Below are 23,295 nucleotides of genomic sequence, written 5' to 3' on the forward strand. Positions count from 1 at the left end.
GTATTCGCAGGGGATGTGTACCACACACCCCCGTAAATAGCTAAAATCTGCGAATACTTAAAATCCCTCTAAAAACACTTAGAACGGCCTATTTTGATAGTTCAAACACAAAAAAAATCTCTAAAAATGCTTATACCTGACTATTTTAATAGTTTTATCACATTTAGTCATGAAAATGATGTGAAAATACAGTAATTAGTGAATGTTTTAGTGAAAAATACCGCTAACGGGCAAATTTTCGGCAAATAGCGTGTACTGTATATATGTTCCACAGAGAAATCCACGAATCGTGAGACTGCGAATACGGGGGGTTTACTGTACACACAAAGAACCCAACACCAAAATCTGAGAAAAGTAAAATATACACAAAATGTTAAAAACATAGAAACAATCACTTGAATAATACTAACATTGCAAAGTGTAATTCTCAGAAAAAGGATTTTGTAATTACAGTACTTGGTTAATCATCACCACAAACCAGAGGAAAACACCGGGAAAAAAATTGCTGCTAAAGTGCAAAAAAAAAATCATACTTCCATGTTTTTACTTAGTTGAAAATTATATATGATGAAAAGAAAAATGAATTAAATCATAAAAGAAATGGTTAGAAAAATGCTGGGAAATAGCAATCTGCAAATAAGTTGAGGAATTCTGGGCACAACTGTTAACATCAACAAACACACACAATATGATGTGAGTGACTGATACTTGCATGTGGTTCCAGGAGGTCCATATGTCCTTACAAACTGCAATCATTAGTCTGTTACACAAAAGACTGTAAGTCTCGGGGCATTTGAAACTAGATGTGAAAAAATATATGACTGATGGGTTGTGATGAAACAAAATAATAAATAGATATTTTGAATGACACCATGAAACATCAATTCCCAACTGGTTTGTCCCCACCTATGCCCTTTTTAATTTTCTGGCATTTCATTCTGCAACTTACAATACCATGAACTTCCCTGATCAACTACTCTCCCTTCATACCAGCCTCTATACACCAAATCCCTCAGAACTTTCATACTTCTAATATACTTTAGCCATGAGTCTCACCAACTTGTAGTTACTCCTCCATATATGGAAGTACAAGCCTTACACTTGTCAGGTATTTTTCATGCATGCTAATGCTTTATTATTTTGTATGTGTTGCAGTGCTTGTAAGATTTAGGCAGTTTGTAAAAATGTAAAACTCTTCTGGTTACAGACCACTGGCAGATTTATAACACTAAGAACTAGGAATTGTTTTTTGGCAGCAATAAGGAAACACAAACCTCAAACTCCCTTTCCCAGTACAGTAGTTTAATGTCTTATCAACTTTACTAAGGAGCAATTTAAGTGTCATACCTACTAGATAACCCAAGATGAGTTACTTGAAGTATCTTTACATAACAGCTTCCCACTCTTTGATGGACTAAAAATGCCTCACCCCCACCATTCCCTCAACACCAACTTCAAAATTGAAGTTTGATCCCAGGCTGCCTAGGGGAATATCAATTACACTGTGCCTTTTGTGGTACACTGTAGATGGTAATGAAAGTTCTTTGCAGTGTCACTTCCTAAGCCTCAGTCCTAGTAATTTCTGACTCACTTTTCCTCTGCCCCTTCTTTCTTAGCTGTGTACCTTCTTTACCTTACTGAAATTTTTATCTCATTCAAGAAAAAATACTTTGAATGAGCCTTAACCCTTAGTGGACGGATTGAGCTTCAATGTGAAGTAAAACAGGTTTGGGGAGGTGAATGGATTGCTCTTCAGTGTGAAGCAGAATTACGCACCACTGTTATGGTAATAATGATTCGAAACAAGGGTGCCAATACTTCTATATGCAATAAATTTACTAATGGCAACTTTTATACAGACGTGAGAGTTCGGCCTGTATCAGTAATGCTTGTGACTTCAAGGGGAAAGGTACTGCATCTCTCTCTCTCTCACATGAGTCTTTGTGTAAATTTGCTTGTAAATATATGAAGGGGTTGCTGTTGTCTTTTGTTTTTGTCTTTTACGATAGTATGTCGGTTGTAAATGTAATTTTACAAAGAAAATTGCAAAGAAATATTAGAAATAGCATGTAAAAGTAAAAAAAAAGTTACTGGATCTTCCTTCTTGTAAACTTACGTGAATATTTTACAACAAATATGCAAAAAATTTATTACTGCTTTTATCTCTTATCTGTTTTGATATTGGGTGAGCAGTAATAATAATTTCACAAAATCCAAAAAACTTATTTATTAGAAAAAACATATATAAGTTGGTAAAATTTACGATTGTTTTGTAAATGAGGCCCCACAAGGGGTTGTAAATAGTCATTTTCAACTTCTCGTGGAAGGTAGGGAAAATTTTTTAGAATTCTTTTATTTATACAGTGTGAATGTACGTGTCATTCTCTTTCCATTGATGTGGTTTTTTTTTTATTTTGCCGACCTCAAAGTTTCCCCGGTCTGGGGTGCTGCACATTGATAAAATATGCTGTCCCTTAAGAGTTAAAAGTCCAAGACGTGACTTGGGGGTCTGAAACTAGTTTATAATTATAATTGGGTGCCTAGTTCCCTCATCCCTATTACCCACGAACTTTCTGCCTTCCTATGTACCTTCTCAAAGAATGAAAAAATTATTTATGAGATGGCAAGGCATCCTTTATTAGGAAGGCCTTTTCCAGATTCCCTGAGATGGCAATACAGTTGTATCTTACAACCTTTTTTTACTTTTTTTTAATAACAACAATTATACTAGCTACTCTACCTGCAAAATTTAAGCTGACATTTTCAACAGAAGTAACTGTGGGTTTGAAGACTTCTCCTGATGCAAGCTGTAAGATAAAAAAAAACTTAATTGGCATTATTAAATATACTAAAATAATCCCATCAGTCGAGAAAAATTAACATTTTATAACTGTGAAGAATACTGGCCTGAAAATATACACCATGTTTCTTCCATACTGAAATTTCAGACATCAACTTTAAAATGATTGATGAAATGTTCAGAGGCACCACAAAAGTGCAAAAGAACAAAACTAAAGTAATACATCTCACAAAACAGCATTAAGATGAATTATACACTTACTGTATCTTTACTCTCTCTCTCTTTCTCAGTTATTCTTTATAGAAAAGAAAACTGGTGAGCAAACAAAATTCTTAAAAAAAAAATTGTTTTTGAGAGAGAGAGAGAGAGAGGGGGGGGGAAGGGGCAGGCAAGCAGGAATTTAGTTTACCTTAACAATGTTAAAACAGACACATGGATGTTTATACTTTTTTCTATATCATATAGTTTTTGTGTATTTTACATTACATATCTTGCAAGCATTCCTCGTAAGCAGATAGAACTGCTGGAATTGGCTACTTTTTGCTAGGTAAAACTGCACAGTATTGTACTGTTTGTATATTTAGAAGGAACTGGCTTTGCAGATACTGTATAGTGCATCTCTGACACCAAATAACAACAAAAACTAATATTTTAAACTGAAAAATTACATTCACCTCTCAAATAACATGAGTTTAAATGACACATTTCTTTTTAACTTGAGCAAATATTTATGGAGATACTTTTTACTAACACAATTATTTTGACTTAACACGAATTGACTCAAGCATCGTTTTCAAATCAGTCACATGCCTCACATGGTCCCGAGTGGCAATGCTGCCTCAAAAGGCCACACTACCTAGTGGCAAGAGAGGGGAACCAACTCATGGTTCCTATAAGTGCAAAGTAAGTCTCAAGTAATGAATTTAACTGCTCAGTTAACACAACAATTGCATTCAAATGAGACGAGATAGACAGATAGACAGTAGCAGATCGTGATTAGTCGAGTCAACAATAAGCATACAAGTGCCGAATTTAAGTACAAAGCAGTTAAGTGAAAACTCATTTTCTTATTGTTGTTTCTGTGACCTTCTAATGCATTAATAATAAATCTTTAAAAGTTATAGTAATGTAATACTCAAAACTGGCAAACTTTCTCAAGAGTCCAAGACCGCAACTCTCCTTAATAACACTGTTTCTTATGGGAAAATTATGTTTAAATAACATGAGCTCTCTAGGGTCATAATTCCCATGTTATTCAAGAAGTAACTACAAAATACCTGTTAGGATATTCCAAGGTACTGTATTGTGCAGGCTTTATGCCAGTCTCCATTACAGTTATTAACAGATTTTGTTACTTTACAGACAGGGTATTAAGTTGATGTGCCACTGTATCTAAATAAAATGAGTATATCAGTAAATAAAATGCAATTCATATTTATTCATGTTTTCAGCTGACAGACGATAGCCTAAGCTCAGCTAGCTGACAACATTTTGCAGAAAGTGTAAGGATTTCATAAATTTTCATATGCCACACCAAATAAATGACAATGTTGTTGTAAAAAAAATCTTTAATAAGTCTGCACACTTCCCTGGATGATGATATGCTTCTTAGATTTTTAATGTGGATATACCAAAATGCAGTACAGAACAGTAGCTACCTACTAGGTATAAAATCTAGACAACCACACACACACACACACACACTTACATGCAAATCTTCCTCAAAACTTACAATGAAAGAATGCTACAAAATAAGAAAGAATGAGACAGATTTTCACATAACTACTACACTAACTCTGTGGTATCTTGTAGTCTATACTACTGGGTCTTTAGCCTTTATTACTTAAAGGATTTTGATATTTTATGGGAGGCCATACCTCCAAACTGATCATTAAGATGAGGTGCCTGTGTAATAATAAGATACTGCAACTTTACACCTTGAAAAATACACTGCACATTACCATCAGGTTATAAAAAACTGGAACCAAAATCTCTGTGGGTTAAAACTTGTAACTAGAGACAGAAAAAAACACACACACAGAAACTGTTCATTAGGAATTTTGGTTTTCACAGAGCATTTCTTGTTCTTGAGGAGTCTGACTAAATGAAGACCAAATAGCAAAAACCACCTCCTATGTGAATGCTCCCAAAATGTTGTTAACTTAAACAAAATGACACTGTATTTGTATGCTCAAAGGGCATTTATTAGAATTTTCAAATTATGCTTCACTCTAGCAAGTAGGCTCTTTCTCTTACAGAACTATATAGGTTATCTAAATAAAATCTTTGCCCTGATATTACTAACAGCTATATTAACTGAACTATTATTGTTCAAAATAGCTCGTAAGTGTCTTTGCACCCCTCAAAACCAAAATTTCACATTATTTTTGTACTCTGCTTTCAGTTGCATGATTAAGGCATTTTAATGCAGTAATCAGTCCATTTATTTCATTAATTTCAGTGACTTAAATCTTTAATACTGCTTACCCCCTCACATTCCGGGCTAATAGACGATAATGCACATACAGCACAGTACCGCTGACCACGCTAAATTTAAGGAGGGATAATTAAAAAAAAAAAATAAAAATAAAAAAAACTCATCAATGGAAAGAGGAAGATATGCATATGCTCATGGTATAAGAAAAAAAATCTACAAAAATTTCTGTACCTTCCCTGGGAAGTTGAAAGTTAATATTTCCCACCTGTTGCAGGCTTCTTGTCCCTAAGAGTGTCACACAAATATGCTAATTTTACCAGGTTATAAGTGTTTTTTTCTAATATTTTTTTATTTTATTTTGTCAAATTATAATTGAAGCTCAGACAATATCATAACAGATAAGAACTATTGCAGCTCAGACAATATCATAACAGAAAAGAACTAAAATCAGGAACAAATTCTGAGTATATTTATTGTAAATTATTTACAATGCATCCTTGGATGGGAGGTTGGAACAACATTCCCCTTTACCACCTCAAGCAAGACTGAATCTCTCCCAGCTCACTTTGACTCTCGTACAGCGATCTGAAGAGTTACCAATAGTGATAAATGGCACTTAGAACATTTTTCCCGCAAAATTCGTTCAAGCTGTATGGCGCCAAATCTTGAACATATGTTTATGTTACCCAGACTTTACCACAAAGCTATATGTAAACATATATGTATGTTATCCATCCACAAGGGGTTAATGGAGGAAATACTAGAGTAAAGAAAGAAAATATTTTTAAAGGTAGTAAGGCTGATGCTTATCTCAAAGCAGTTCATTTTAGGTGCCTCTACAATATGAAACATGATATGGGCTGATCAAAAGAAAATATAGATTACACATTTTCACCATTTACTTCACAGGCAATGTATTCACAGCCTATTTCCTTACAACAAGTAACTAAATATCATCATGAAAAACCTTACCCTAGGCCTTGGTTTTTTAGTTGCACTGCTTTGATGATCAAACATTTTCTTCTTCTTGTCAATGTAGTCATCCAGAGCTTCCATGCGATTGAATGCTTTTTCATGGATCTTGGCAAAATTAGGTACTTTCAATCTACGTGCAAATGACACAAAACGTGGAATACCAGAACCTGGAACCCTTGTGTCTGAAAATTGTAATGAGCATAGTAAAAAATTGAACTTGAAATAAAACACTGCAGATAATTTAAAATTTCTTAACCTCTTCCTACTCCACATTGAACTTGCAAAGGTATTGTGACATTTCTTACACACCACCTAATTGAATGAATTCATTTCTTACACTGAAACTACTACTAAATTTGAACTCAAAATTAGTATGTTTAATACTGTTTACCATTATTTCTGAAATCTATGAGAATATGTGAAGTTGATGAAGTTGATGTCTCTCAATGGACAATATTAATAGTAGTTTACATCTAGTCACCTGTCGTATACATATGCTAAAAATATATGACATGGATTTTCTATTTCTCTATCATTTACTCTTCTAATTCATGAAATGAATGATAATAAATATGACTATAATCAAGATCTGATAGTTTATGGGAGTAAGGATAATACTGAATATACATCATCAGATGACTAAAGAATCTTAAATCATGATAATTATCATCAATATTTAATTAAACAAATGAGTACAAAGTAATCTTAAATCATGATAATTACCATCAATATTTAATGAAACAAATGAGTACAGAGTACAGATTTTCATAAGGGTGACCATTTAGATGGTGAACTACCAAATGTTAGGGGTTGCATGAAAGTCTCTCAATGACCCAACATGTATGTGTCTGCACACCACCATCTTGGTGGCAACGGAATTCATTCTATTTTGATGGGGAAAATAATATACAATATCTTCAGAACTTATGGATGGTATAATAAACCTGTTCATGGAACATGAAATGTTGTAAAAACATTCAGAAAATAAAGATTTATAGTGAAAACTGGCATGTAACAACACCCCCATAGGAAAAGGATTTTCTCAGCATAGTAAAAGTGAAAGAGTATTACAAAATATCCTGATGAATAAATGTAGTGGTTAAATAACTCCACTCTTGTTATTCCAATTCAAATAAATTAGCATGAGTCAAATAATAAAAAAACATAAAGTACCTTTTCCATCTTCAGCTGGTGCATCACCTCTGCCAACGTTGAAAAGTGGTTTCATTATCTTAGCTGTTTCCTGGCCTTTCCCTTCAGTTTTTGGTGTACTATTTGGAAGTTTGTTTGATACCACTCCAGATTTTTGCAAGTTGTTAGGCGTACCTGCAGTTAATCCTGATCCCAATCCTGACTTTCTTGAACTGTTGGGGGTACCTGCAGCTAGTTTTACTGATACCATTCCTGATTTTCTTGAGATGTTTGGTGTCATCTTATTTAAATTTTGTGATGTTACTTCAGACTTCCTTGATCTGCTAGGTGTTGGAGTGTCTGATTTTGCTGGTATTACTCCAGACTTCCTTGAGAAAATTGGTGTTCCTGTGACCAATCTTTCTGGCAGAGATCCAGACTTCCTTACACTCCCCGGGTTTGTTGGCTTTATACTCTGCCTCTTTTCGCTTCTAAAATAATAGTTCAAATATAGAGAATGCACATAATTACCGTACAACAGCAACATAAAAAAAAATCAAAATATTTCTTCATTGTCATATTATAAGGAATGCATGAAATTTTACATATGTATACTGCACTCGTGGAAGGACATAACCCTGTATACAATGACTTGAGGACAAATAACATTATAAAATAAGGTTTAACCTAAAGACTACATGAATCACCTTTCTAATTACATGTAACAAGATTGAATATCATAGAAAAATATGCAACCTCTAGAACATCAAGCCTACCTGGTTTTCTTTAATGCTTACAAGGGCACGAATCCAATATATTTCTACAATCTTCATACATCTGAAGTGAAAATTTAATTTGTTGTGCAAAGGTATTTTTTGGATTGCAATTTTGAAGAGCTTTTATAGCACTTCTAGAGTTGCTGAAAATGTCTCAGCATATATCTTATTGTTTTAATGGGTAACCCTACTGCACACAATTCTGCTGTGAAAACAGAACTGATAGGCAAGGAAAATTGGTATTGTTAGGTGATATGGCTGCAATTCTCTCACTTGATGAAGATTTAGGCTTATCAGGGTATATTGCATACTGCGAACCCCTATATTTCACTGGTTCTACTATATGTTGTTTATGATGTTCTGGGGTAAAAAGCATAGATGTACAGTTTTTACATAAATATTTCAAGTGTGTACAAGTTCATACCTGATGGAGGATATCTTATACTTATATGTCGACTCAAACAGTTTATTTGGCGTTAATTCAGAAAGGTAGTGGGTAATTAATTGTAATTATACTCATCTTTCTGATCATAAATTTTTGTTGATGAATTACTTGCTTATGTTTTTAGCACACTTTGCATTATTATTAAGATTATTTGTGCCACTGATTTTCAACCAACCCCCCTCAACTCCATTATACTCTTGCATCTTTGAAACACCTCTATACCCTATTCCTTTGATTAGACTGTTAACGCTAAATGATCTGAATGCATATATAGCATCATTCATTACTACTGACAAAAGTAATGAATGGAAAGTATATTACTGGAATATGGAATATGACATTTTAATGATAAAATAAAGTTTTATATTTACTTAAAAAGTAATTGCAGGCAGTCCCCAGTTATTAGCGGGGGTTCCGTTCCAATATGTTGACAATAAGCGAAAATTGCCAATAATTGAAAATCGCAAATTTTCGGTTAACGACACCTCTGCTAGGTATGTATCAGCGCCAGTAAGCGGAAATCGCCGATTTTCGTCGCTAGACAAACGCCGAAAAACCGGATCGCTGAGAACCACAGACTGCCTGTACAATGCTTACAGTTTCACTCGCTGGCAGCTTAAAAATTTTGAAATTCACAGTGGAGCTAGTGTAGGTGACTAGACCCTGTCCACTTTCAGGGTAAGAGAGGAACAACTTCAGCAGAGAGCTCAATTGTTTTTACCCTTCTTTCCATATGAGGGGAAAAGGGAGGGTTTTGATTCGTAATTACTTGGTAAGTATGTATAAAATTTTATTTTATCATAAAAATGTCATTTTCATGTATGTAACTTACCAAGTAATTACACTGCTGAATCCCCAACTGACACGGAGGTGGGATATATGGATATTTTCTACCCCAAAACATTATGGATGATAACAAGCTAGAGAATAGAAATTATTACCATTGGTACAAAGCTTGTTGTTCCTTACCAGGTAAGAGAGCTGCTGCAGGTAGATACTGCCTCTGGTCGGCACTCATCTTAACCATGTAGGGTGTTGCAAACTGGCCAGACGCACCTCTACATCAGTGGGGACTTCACAGCAAGGGATGAACCCAGTGACTAACATAGTATACAAGTAGCCAGTTGCCCCTGGCCTTGGCACATTACTGACAAAAACCAACGACCAGAAACAAAAAACAAAAAAATCACCTACACCATAAAATATAAAAACAGCACCCTCCCATTAAAAAATATTAAAAAATAAGACTGGTGGGTCTCCAGGTACACAGTACCCCCAGGCTCCCCCTATGACTCAACACCTAAGTTCAAGGCGAAGAGAAAAGGAAGGAAGAAAAGCTTCCTACGCTTCCTCCCCCAACACCATGCAAGCCACGGAACACTGCCCTAAAGTAGTACAATTGTCAAAAGTGGTTTCACGAAGGTAATGGCTAGTGAAGATAGACTTACTCGTCCAGTAAGTCGCTTGAAGAATTGATGATAGAGACTGCTCTGATCTCATGAGCCTTAGCTCTGACAGACATTAAAGCCTCTTCTCCAATCTGAGAATGGGGTTCAGAGAACAGATCCTTCAAGAAGAATAACAAGGCATTTTTTGACGGGGAACGAGACATATTTCTACCCGAGCACCATAAATTACTCATAGGACCTCAAATCTTCTCCATTCTGTGCAAGTAGTACCTCAGTGCTCTCACTGGGCACAGAACTCTCTCCTCCTCATCTGGGCCCAGTATTTCCATCAGGCTTTTAATAGTGAAGGAACGAGGCCAGGGATTGGCTGGGTCTTCATTTTTGGCTAAAAAGTCCAGGGTGAATGAACATATGGCATCACCTTGGCAAAATCCAACTCTCTGTCAAAAGCATGCACCTCACTGACCCTTTTGGCAGCTGCTAATGATACAAGAAAGAGGGTCTTCCTGGTGAGATCTCATAGCAAAGCAGAACGCTGAGGCTCGAAGAGGGGTCCTGAGAGCCACTTCAAAACTACGTCCAAACTCCAAGAGACGGCCTCTTGCCCCTTGGATCTGGAGGTATCAAAGGATTTTATAAGGTCGGACAGGTCGTGATTAGCTGAGAGGTCTACTCCTCTGTGCTGAAACAATGAATTCAGCAGTGCTCTTTATCCTTTGAGCGTAGAGGAGGAAAGGCCTCTAGATGTCTTCAAGTGCAGGAGAAAGTCAGCAATGTCTGCTACAGATGTCTCAGAAGACGAGATGTCATGTCTTCTATACCAGGCTCTAAAGATTGTCCACTTGGCCTGATAGACTTTGTTGGAAGAAGGGACGTCTACACTTCGTAATTGCCTCTGAAGCTGCTCTTGTAAACCCCTTCTGTCTGAGGAGTTTCCTGGCAGTCTGAACCCTGTCAGGGCCAGAGTGGACAATCCTTCGTGGAACCATCTGAAGTGAGGCCGTCTGAGCAGACTTGATCTCTGTGGTAACAACCTCAGGAAGTCTGTTAGCAGCCTGAGGAGATCCGGAAACCTTTCCTGCCGCGGCCAGAATGGGGCCACTAGAGTCATCGTGACGTTTGTGTGGTTGCGGAACTTGTTGAGGACTTCCCATGTCCTGCAGAATGGTGGAAAGGCATAGAGATCTTTGTTCGACCGGTCTTGTAGCATGGCGTCCTTCGCCCATGCTAGAGGGTCTGGTACTGGTGAACAAAATACTGGTAGACAATGATTCTTGGACGTCGCAAACAGATCTATAAGGGGTCTCCCTCACAGCTTCCACAGATCCTCACACACCTGCAGATGAAGAGTCCATTCTGTGGGGAGCACATGACTGCGACAGCTCAACCCGTCTGCAAGGCCACTGAGCTTGCCCTGGATGAACCAAGTCACCAACTTGGAACAGTTGTGGTCTGCCCATAAAAGGAGAGTTCTTGCTGCTTCACAAAGAGAGAACAAACGAGTCCCCCCTTGCTTCTTTATATACATCAGGGCCATAGTGTTGTCTGAGTGTACGGTCATTATTTGATTATGGACTATCGGAGCAAAATGCTGAAGGCCCGGCCAAATTGCTGTCAGCTCCTTGAGGTTGATATGCCAGTGAATCTGCTCCTGGGACCAAGTTCCTGACACTTCTTGGGTGCCTAGAAGCAATCCACACCCACCCCCAAGATCCGACATGTTTATAGAAATCTAGGTTGGGGTTCAATGGAAGGGACTTCCCTTCTGACAGCCTGCCTTCTGACTTCCACCACAGGAAATCCTCCTTTATTTCTTGCGAGATTGGAAAGACGAATGTGTCTGGATGAGCTTTCCTGTCCCAGCTGGCCCGCAGATAAAACTGAAGAGTTCTCATATGGAGCCTTCCTAGGGAAACAAATCGCTCCTTGGAGGCTAAGGTACCAAGAAGGCTCATCCATTGGTTCGCCGAGCAGGTTTGACGGGCGAGGAATTCATTGACTTTCTTCAGGCATGACTGAATTCTTTTGAGGGACAGAAAAACCTGAAAACTGAGAGTTTATCATCATCCCCAAATAGAGAATTGTCTGTGATGGAACCAGCTGGGACTTCTGGAAGCTGATTAGCAGGCCTAACTCTTGTGCTAATCGAAGTCTTCAGAAGCTCCTCTATGCACCTCTCCTTCGATGGCAATTGAAGGAGCCAATCGTCTAAAAAGAGGGAGATGTTTATCCCCATCAGAGGTAGCCACTTGGAGAGCGGAGCAAGGACTCGGGTGAAAACTTGCAAGCGGTTGAAAGGCTGATGCATAAGGCCCAAAACTGGTACACTCTGCTGCGAAACACAAATCTTGGGTATTTCCTGGACTGCGGGTATACATGAATGTGGAAATAGGCATCCTGCATGTCTATGGCTGTCATCCAGAGAGAGTGACTTGTTTCCATCTTGAATTTTGTCTTTTGACAAAGAAATTCAAGACGCTTACGTCCAGTACTGGCTTCCATCTCCCCGATGCCTTGGGGACTACGAAGAGACGGTTGTAAAAACCGTCCAACCTGACCTCTTTGACTTCCTCGATGGCTTTCTTCTCAAGGAGGGCTGAAACTTCATTGTAGAGGGCCAAAAACCTCTTGGACCCTACTGAGTAGGCAGTCAACGTGATGGGCATGTTGACTAATAGGGGCCTTCTCCCTGAATGTGATGGAGTAGCCCTGTATCAGCACTGACACAATCCACTCCTCCACTCCTATTACGCTCCACCTCTCCCAGTAATGGAGGAGCCTGGCTCCTACTGGCACATGGAAGAAAGGATCCTCCCTTCTGAGCAGCGAGATTGGAGGAGGGCTTCTTAAAGGGTGAAGTTGAGAATCACAGGTTCATCCTCGGTCTTGACTGGGGTTCTGGTTCTGCTACCCCAAAAGGGCAGTGGCTGAAGAGGAAAAATAGTCCTGGTATTTGCAGACAAAGGATCCCTGGGACATCTAAATGAAAGGGATAAAAGGTCCTGCGCACTTTTCTTCTGAAGCTCTGAAAAAATGTCGCTGACTGTAGACTGAGAGAAGAGGTGCTGGCGATCAAGAGGAGAGTGCAAAAGAGCAGACTTCTGAGAAGCCGTGACGCTCTTCGTGGTGAACAAGCACTAGAGCTCTCTCTTCTTCAGTACTCCCATCACATAGAAAGGCTAACTCTTGACAGCCATCCCTGATGCCCTTATCCGTGCATGACAGAACATTCAGCTAATCTGCTATGACCTCCTCAGGTAGTGAAGAGCAATTCTTGATCTTATGGGCTAGTGCCCCCACTGACCAGTCCAGGAAGCTTATCACTTCAAAAATTCTGAGAATTCTTCAGAAGGTGATCCAATAGAAGTTGAGATGGCCTTACTCTCCAGCCAAGAATCTGTAACTGCCATAAAGTCTCCAGCAAGAGGGGCCACCAAGACATCAGACCAGTCATCCTGCTTTCTCCAGGGGGTCTTGCAGTATAAGTAGAAGACCTGACAGTCCAGTGAGACCAAACCCCAGTTGTCTGAGGTCCTGTGAAAGGGTTAGTGCCTCCTTTTTGGTGGACAATCCTGCCACCGTTCCCCACTGCCAGTAATTTGCATCCCACACACATAGCTTTAGGAGGCTCTGGGATCATTCATCCTCTCAAATCCTTCCAATAGTGTGGAGTGGGTGGGGGTTTGCAGGACCTGACACTCCATAAGGATCAAACCCTGGACACTGCGGGTTCTGCAATAGGGTTGTTACCTCCTTTCCCTGGAAACATTCCTGTCATTTTCCCCATTACTGGTAGCTTAAATCTTAAGCACAAAGCTCAGAAAAGTTCAAAGCTTTGGATGAGGTGGTCCAATAAATGTTGATGAAAGGAGCTAACAAGGATGTTCAACCAAAAATATCAGGCTTCTAGAGTCAACTGTTTGCAGTTCTAAAAGCTCCAGGAGGTTGGAGATTGGTGACAGAATGCAACATGCCTCAACACGGTCCTGAGTCTCCAACCCTTCAAGATAAGAGACAGTAGACTCAGAGATGACCTCCAATTGAAAAGGTGACTTCTTGACATTCCTGGACCACATGGGCCTAATTCCACATATCAACCATCCAGCCTCCAGGAAATACCTTTGCTTAGGCTGGTTAGGTAAGGTGTACCCATTTAGGGCCCTATGCTCTGGATTAATAACAGCATTCTAAATCTTCACGCTTCTATAGCAGCTGAGGCTTGCAGGATGGGCATAAGCCTTTGACAGTACCCTGACGACTGACTCATCCAAGCCTATCCTTGCTGGACAGTAACAGAGTGCTTGGTAACCTTGCTGGCTTTTTGCTACTGCCTGGGACTCCACATCAAATTGGGAATGTTGTCTCTGTTCTTTCAACACCGACAATATACTATCAGAGTATGATCACCAATACCCTAGAGGAGAGCTGAGGCCCATGGAGGACAAGAGTCACTGGCTTAACTCCAATCTCTAGCAGTTCTTGAAGGGCACAACTCAGATGGCAAAGTGATAAATCTTGATACGCATTATGGTATCCCTGGAGAAGCTGTCTCTTCAGCAGATTCCAGTTCAATCTCTCTAGCTCAAGGAGGTAATGAGGACAGCCATAGGTGTAGAGAAAAACTGAATCTGAGACAGGGCATCCACCTCGTTCTGGGAGACCCAGAAGTCCTCTTGTTCATGGACACCATGAATAAAGGGTGGGGACACCACACTTCAGACCTTCAGTCCTGTGGACAGTAAAGGAGCAGAGAAGTCAAATAAATGTTAGCCTCCAAGTATTCATGACTTCATTAAAAGTAAAATGTCTGAGTGATAACCAATAACATGATTACCCTAGGCTACCTAAAGAATCAAGGGGGCCATAGAGATCTTCACTTAGGCAGAGTCACATCACTCTCATTTCAAGGTTCATCCCAGGCTCTCAACACACCACCACCAACTTCCTCAACTGGAAACACCAGATCCTCCCTTCCCTCAGCGCAGAAGTCTGCAAGATATTGTAGAACTAGTGGGATCCCACAAGGGTAGACTATTCAGAACCCCACTAAACTACAAGATGCTCCTGTACTGCTCCCTGTAGATTGACCCAATGACTTTGGCTACAAACAATTATCCAAGTGTGGGATGGCTTGTTAGTCTAATTTTACCCCATCAGGCTCATCCATCTGTTTCTTGTGAAATTCAGGATCGCAAGCTATGGCTGCATGATTCTTAGGGGCACCCTGTGGCAAAAGGAGAGATTCTCAGGCCTGCTGGCACAGATTGTAGACATCCTAAAGTTGCTGCCACCTGCACAGGTTCTATAACAGGTTGGACACCCCTCCAGCAGAATGCATCAAGATTTTCCAGTGTACAATCAGAGTAAGGTTTTGCAGAGGCAACAATTGCTGTTATCACTACTCCGACAACTTTAACAGAAAGAATGGGGAATGTTTCCTGTTTCATACAAGAGAATTCTTCTACATTCAGTCCCTATTCCCTTGACAGTGGGCTTTTTCATCTTACCTAGATCTGAAGAAGCTGTCTCTGTCAGCCATCACCTCTCTCTCAAATACAACTGAGTTGGGGCATAGATGGGAATGCTAAAAGATGCTTATGGCTTTTCTTTTGTTAATTCATGTCACATCTATCCCTTTCATCATTTCACTGCTATCTCCAGCATTGGAAAGTGACTCCCAACTACGACCTGTGACAGCCATGAGACCCTACCTTCACGGAATTAAGAGGTCACAACCCTCCTCTTCCAGGCTGTTTCTGAATACAGGAGTGAAAAAGGACCCACTCTAAAGAAAAAATGTTACTGTTCTGGCAAGTCATTTCCAGGCCATATTTAGGATCATCCACGAGTCTGACACAATTCCAAATTAAAGCCACAAGGTTTGAGCAATATCCTCCTCTGTGGCCTTCATGCATATTTTAAACAGTCATCCTAAGGATAGGTATGTGGAGATGGCCCTTACCTTCTCACAGTTCTACCTAAAGAGCTGTGACTCATATATATTGCTGTTTTTTAATGGGGCTTATAGTCGCAGCAGCAGATACTGTTCAAAAGTGTAGTAAATGAAGGCAGCTTCTTCCTCCTAACTTTCCTTCTTTCTTGCACTTTCAAGGTTTCATGAAGCAGGTCAACTCACTTTGTAGTGAGCACTCATTTCACTTAGGCAATCTATTTTGCTTCTAATTATAATATCCTAAAGCCAAAAGTACTGTCTATTTCTCTCAATGCTGTGACTTTATCAAGTAAGACTGAACCCCATAATTTTGAGCATATAAAATATTTCCACTCATAGCTGGCTTTTATGCAGCTCTTGCAAAAAAAAAAAAAAAAAAAAAAAATCACCTTACGTTGCCAGAAAGACAAGTATTGTTTGTATGGCTTCCTTTATTTGCAGAGATGATAACACTGATGCTACACAAAGCATAATTAGTTATTATACTGCTGCAATAGCATTAATGCAAAGGGTCTTTATACCATTTGAAAGCACCATATTCACCCATATTAATTTTTCAGAATTATTTTTCAACCTACTGGGTATCTAAAAATATATTAATTTTTATTTGTTTGTTGCTTTGTGTAGTATAGATTGGTTATTTTCATCTGAATTTCACTACTTCTCTTGACTGTTTTCCTTTTTACACATTTAAGCATTCTATTCTGTGATGGCTTGTCTAGTATGCTAATGACTTGTTTCACCTAAAATTTGACAGATACAGAAAAGAATGTTTTCAAGCTAGTGGGTTTATATGATCTTTAGTTTCTGTTTGTCTTTTAAATAAAAACTGAATTATAGTGGCTAAAATCAAACTGCTACAAATACTGGTGCTTTTGGGTCAAAACATGTCTTCACTCTTGCAAGGAAATGCTTTGGATAACATGGCTGGAACTTATAAACAGTTAATATATAAGACAATAGTAATGATTATTAAAATTACAAATAAGATATACAACTTCTAATAATAATAATTACAAACAACTATATACAACTAACAATAAATAACCAGAGGACCAATTTAGGTACACCCATTTAAACCCATTATGCCTTCCATGAACCTTAGTAGTTAAATAGTCACCTGGAGGTAAAGTGCAATGCCTCTAATAATTTAGTTACAAAATTTATACAGTGTCCTGTGTAAATTTTACCAAATTAATCAGCATTTAAACAATTCAAATGTTCACTCTTACCTCAATGATTCTGGAGTCTCACTTGCAGGAACAGGATCTAACTTGTCTTCTTCCACAGTGTTGGACACTGTAGATTCTTTGGTCTTAGATTTAATAAGAATTGATCTGGATCTCAAGTTGAGCTTTGGTAAAGATCCTAAAAAAAGAAGAAAATACAGCACTTGATATTATCTTGCATCAGGCATACATTCCTCACTATAACATAAATCAGGATGCACAAACAAGGTAAATGATAAAAATAAAATTCCATTTTGTAGGGATGTCTAAAAGTACACAGTTAGTCCCCAGTATATAAAGATACAGTAGTTGGTTCCAAGCCTGCTCCCTGCTCTGTGTACAATGGAAACAGCTCCTAGCAACAAATCTCACAAAGTATATTCTTGTTTCAGTACAAACTCATTTATCATATACTGCCCTCATTTGTATCCCTAATGCTCTCTGACATTTTACTCCTACATCTTAGAGACATAAAGCAGAATAGTTAAAAGTGACTTCATGTATGTACTGCACATATATATGATTACATTGAAAAAGTTACAATCAAGGGTGTTGTGCAGACAGTGGACGAGTGAATGATGGAGGGTTACTGTTTAATATTACCATACCTACCAGCAGGTTGAACGTACTGTATAGAGCACAATATGAATAAAATTCATTACAGTATATAGAGCAACGCTGCGTTGTTTCACTTTATGTACACCATATGCAGTTGTGCCTTACCAAGTAATGGCACATTATTTTTAAACAAAAAGTTTGTTTATTCTGTGTTTCATAATAAAGGGCAATATATAGTATAATTTGTACATTACTAAAGTTTTAAAGTTAAGCAAAAAAACTATAAGCTTTACTGTATAGCTTATTTTTTATTTGCACACAACTTATTTTTAATAATAATGTTCTGAATGGTTGCCAAAAGACAGAATGATGCTATACAGCACCATAAACTATTATATGGGTAATGGTCATAAAAAGTTACTTACTACACGGTTTATGTTGTATACAGTACTGTAGTACTGTCCAGTGCATTGGGTTTGAGTTACTGTAAGGTGAAAAATGCATGCTGTTCTACCGTTGCCACAAGCACAGGAGGAGCATGAGAGAACAGGTAAAAGGGGGCACACACACATACATATATATATATATATATTATATACAGTGGAACCCGGTCTCCGACCCGTACGAAACTTCGACAAAATCGGTTCGACCACGAAATGCCGAGTAAACTTTGCGCGGTTCCCGAACAACAAACAGGAATCCGACCCGACGCGATCCGACCCGTCGACGAAACATATGATGTTTGTAAACAAAAGTGTTTCGGTAACGCTGCCGCTAGTTGGCGTTGTTGGTGGCGTTCTTCCAACGCACATTTAAAAGCACTTACAGTAGACTCTGAATGGAATTTACCATAAATTAATACAATCCTGAATGTACACAATGTTTATGTAATTACAGTAGTACGCGATATGCCACCAGGACGGCGCTCTGGTCTGTTTACATTCGCGCTTGCCACAAGCTGCCGATGCTGGCGTAACTTAAGGCGTTTTTCTTAATTTTTATAACAGACTCTACAGTACATTGGCTTATTTTTAATATTGTTTTATTAATTTAATGTAATGACCAGGCTTGTTTTTCATTGTATTTATCATTAACAACAGTTTTTTATGCGTACCCGTTACAGTACATTCTGGAGTGCATATGGGCTGCCTAGCCTAGCCTGCAGTGCTAGGTCTACCACTGGTAGGCCAATTTTTTGATACAGTATGCATTTAAAACTGTAAGAAGACTTCTAATAAGGTAAGTTATTTAACTCTGAACTTATTTAATTGTAATGTGTGTAGTGTTTTGTATAAAAAGACAAGGTTGGAGTAGTGACTGGTGGTCAGGAACGGATTAATCCATTTTCAGTTATTTCTTATGGTGAAATTGATTCGAATTCGACAAAATCGAATCTCGACATTCCTTCTAGAACGGATTAAGCGTCGGAAACCGAGGTACCACTGTATATATATATATATATATATATATATATATATATATATATATATATATATATAGTAAACCCCCTTATTCGTGGTCTCACGATTCACAGGCTCACCTATTCGCGGATTTCTCTATGGAACATATACACATTATTCGCTGAAAATCTGCCCATTCACAGTATTTTTCCCTGAGAAATATCCACTATTTACTGTACTTTCATTTCATTTTCATGACTAAATGCACTTTTTGTGATAAAAACGATTAAAATACTCAGGTAGTGCTCAAGTTACGATAGTTCACCTTACAATATTTCGATTTTGCAATGGGGTACGCAATTAGTACCGATACGACAATATTTAGAAAATATTTTAAAAATTTTCCGCGGGCCCAGGCAGCAGCGTACAATCAGGCAGCGAGAGAGACCAAATTACAATAGACTACCTTCTTTTCCTCCAACTCTTTATCCCATCTTCTAGTAAAAAAGTAACAGAGAATGATAAAAGTATTGTTAGTAACATTATACTCCTGCGTAAATGCGTACAGCCATAAACAACCAAACGAGAAACTGTTGTTTTCTTTATCACCGAATCGGATAACAACAGCCCTTTTGCTTGTATTTCAACCATCGTACAGTAATACACAATTACCGTGGGTTATAGTACAAACGAAGTTAAGTAGAATAGGACTGATATATTTTTACATTATACCCTTATTTGGTATGGATAAAAGATTGGCAAGGAAATATACTGTACTGTTGAATCTATGCTGCAAGTTGTAGCTGAAGCTGAGAAAACAATGTTCAAGCTGCTAATGACTATAAATTATCGTGCATCGGCAATGGATGAAATTTGACCGTAATTAAAATTGGAGAGAAAGTATTATAATCAACACTACTGGCTTGAAAGAACACATTACTGCTATTTTTATGCCGATAAACGATAAATACATAAAGCTTGTACTATGATGAAATCAAGTAATAATAGCGAACGGAATCTTGGTTTTTTTTATACACAAAACAAACGCCCCAAAACGGCCAACGTCATTTATTAACGAAAAAACTGCCATATTAATTTCACAACGAGACGTATTTAAGTTATATTTCAACTTAAAAACACTCCGTAAAGTGTAATGAAAAATAACCTTGACCCATATAAATAAAGTATCGAGAGATTCATTTACGCTAACTAGAACCAAGAAAAGTGCTCTGAACTGTGTTAAACACCTCGAAATAAACACCGCATAAATGATTTCCAAACCAAAACATTCATCGCCATGATAGCAATTTATAATACAAAAGCAATATAAGAATATACACAATATTATTGGATACAGTGAATTAAGGCATAACATTTTAAAAGATCCATGGAAAAGATGCATATTCATTATGTTGATGTTTGTATAATACGATATGTGAATATAGAGTACAGTACAATATAGGCTACCCTACCGTATATGCATGTGATATACCATAGTGTAGGCTAAGCTAATTCTTGTTTGTTATTCAATTTCTCTTTGTACTGAATTATCATAAGTCACTGCATGAACCTCCAGAATTAACTGATAATAACCCTTAAACGCCGACTGGGCGTATCATATGTCGACTAAAATTGTCTGTTGGGTGCGAGTGGGCGTACCATACGTCGACTACAAAAATTTCAACCCGGTCAACTTTGATTTCGACCGAAATGGTCGAAAAACGCAATTGTAAGCTAAAACTCTTACATTCCAGTAATATTCAATCATTTACCTTCATTTTGCAACAAAATGGAATTCTCTAGCACAATATTTCGATTTATGGTGAATTTTTGAAAAAAACTTTTTTCTTACGTCCGCGCGGTAACTCGGCCGAAAATTTCAGAAATTCTTTCATCACGTTGTTGTAATGTTTGCACTGTTTTATGTTAGTCGTTACATAAAGTTTTATATATGGAAATGTGCGCAATTTCATGTAGAATACAACAGAAAATAACTCATGGTTCTAGCTTTTATCAGTTTTGAAATATTTTCATATAAATCACAATAACTGCCAAAATTTCAACCTTCGGTCAACTTTAACTCGACCAAAATGGTAAAAAAACGCAATTATAAGCTAAAACTCTTACATTCTAGTAATATTCAATCATGTACCTTCATTTTGCAACAAACTGGAAGTCTCTAGCACAATATTTCGATTTATGGTGAATTTCTGAAAAAAAAAAAAAAACTTTTTCCTTACGTCTGCACGCGGTAACTCGGCCGAACATCTCAGAAATTCTTTCGTCACGTTGTCGTAATGTTTGCATCGTTTTACATTAGTCGTTACATAAACTTTTATATATGAAAATGTGTGCAATTTCATGTAGAATACAGCAAAAAATAACTCATGGTTGTAGCTTTTACCAGTTTTGAAATATTTTCACATAAATCACGATAACTGCCAAAATTTCAACCTTCGGTCAACTTTAACTCGACCGAAATGGTCGTAAAACGCAATTGTAAGCTAAAACTCTTACATTCTAGTAATATTCAATCATTTACCTTCATTTTGCAATACACTGGAAGTCTCTAGCACAGTATTTCGATTTATGGTGAATTTTTGAAAAAAACATTTTCCTTACGTCCGTGCGGTAACTCTGCCGAACATCTCAGAAATTCTTTCGTCACGTTGTCGTAATGTTTGCACCGTGTTATATTAGTCGTTACATAAACATGAAAATGTGCGCAATTTCATGTAGAATACAACAGAAAATAACTCATGGTTGTAGCTATTATCAGTTTTGAAATATTTTCATATAAATCACGATAAATAGAAAAAATTCGACTTTGTCAACTTTAACTCGACCGAAATGGTTGAAAAGTGCAATTGTAAGCTAAAACACTTACAGTCTAGTAATATCCAATCAATTACCTTCATTTTTCAACAAACGGGAAGTCTCTAGCACAATATTTCGATTTATGGTGAATTTTTTAAAAAACATTTTTACGTCCGCGCGTTTAATTCATGCATCATTTTGTGATAATATTTTCTCTGTGTTGCTTTGATCGTTTTACAATTTTTTATATACCAAAATCATCGCAATTTAGTGTACAATACAAAGAAAAAGAAAATAACGCGTTACCTTTAACCGTTTTGCTCACAGCGCGATTTGTATAAAATTATATATGAAAATTCTTTTGGCGCTGTCATATATTTCAATATTTATATATGATAATATTTTTTTTCATTTCTGATGGTTGCATACTAAACTTTATGCAATGACAAAAAAAAGGAGCCAAAAATGAACTCTTAATCTTAAAAACTAAGCGTGCTGTGATTTTTTTTTTAAAAACTTTTTTCCTCTTGGCGCTAACTCCCGAGCATACCGGCATACTGGGAGACGTTTTTGTAAATAGAGGCTCGGCGTTAGAGGGTTAATAATTACTATACTGTGTATGTATAGAGTATACTTTACAGTGTAGGGTAGGCTACCATAATGTGTATACATGGTATTGAATACCCTCGTGTAGGCTAGGCTATATTAGAGATATGTTTTTTCCAACAAACAACGGGTTTTTTTTGGAACCTAACCCCATCATGAGTAGGATAATACCTGTATAAGCATTTTTAGTTTTTTTTTGTGTGTGTATGAACTATTAAAATAGGCACTTCTAAGTGTTTTTAGATGGGCTCAAGTATTCGTGGGTTCTAGGGGTTGTGTCGTGCGCATCCCCCGAGGATACGGGGGTTCACTGTGTATGTGTGTGTATATATATATATATACAACCACTAAGCCCTTTCATATATCCTCTCCTAATCTCTTGGAAGCCTCTATGACGAGGGGGCTGCATGAACAAATGTAGCAACTGGAGACATAACCACAAGCACAGGGGTGCCTCTGTTGAGATCAGCCAACACAGAGGGAGCCAACTTGCACCCTCTACAGAGTCTCACTGCAGGTTAATTATAAACTTCATGACTGACAGCTTTTCCCAGTAATTGGTCCGAAAGAAGGGAGAAAAGACCTGCATCTTTTTTATAGAAAGGAAAACTCATGGAAAATCCCAAAGGATAAGCCCACAAAGAAAACCAAAGGGAAAGAGCAGGAGTGCAGAGGAAAGAATACCACCAACTCCTCTATACAAGTTTATATCCAATGGTACCTCAACTTATTGAATTTCAAGACTTACAGGATACACCC

At 37.7% G+C, this 23,295-nt stretch overlaps 1 protein-coding gene across 1 annotated transcript in view; it reads right to left on the reverse strand.

Moving 5' to 3' along the window:
* The window catches only part of LOC136847435 (nucleolar and spindle-associated protein 1-like), a 108,065-nt gene that overhangs the window by 40,644 nt on the left and 44,126 nt on the right, over positions 1–23,295 (reverse strand). Inside the window, exons 6-9 of the mRNA XM_067119125.1 lie at positions 17,159–17,294; positions 7,386–7,834; positions 6,210–6,394; positions 2,741–2,807 (exon numbers count right to left, since the gene is read on the reverse strand). Of these exons, the coding sequence (XP_066975226.1) occupies positions 2,741–2,807; positions 6,210–6,394; positions 7,386–7,834; positions 17,159–17,294 (837 nt within the window). The remainder of the gene's footprint in view (positions 1–2,740; positions 2,808–6,209; positions 6,395–7,385; positions 7,835–17,158; positions 17,295–23,295) is intronic.

This window comes from Macrobrachium rosenbergii, chromosome 16 (genome assembly GCF_040412425.1).
Source record: "Macrobrachium rosenbergii isolate ZJJX-2024 chromosome 16, ASM4041242v1, whole genome shotgun sequence".
In the NCBI taxonomy this organism is placed as follows: domain Eukaryota; kingdom Metazoa; phylum Arthropoda; class Malacostraca; order Decapoda; family Palaemonidae; genus Macrobrachium; species Macrobrachium rosenbergii.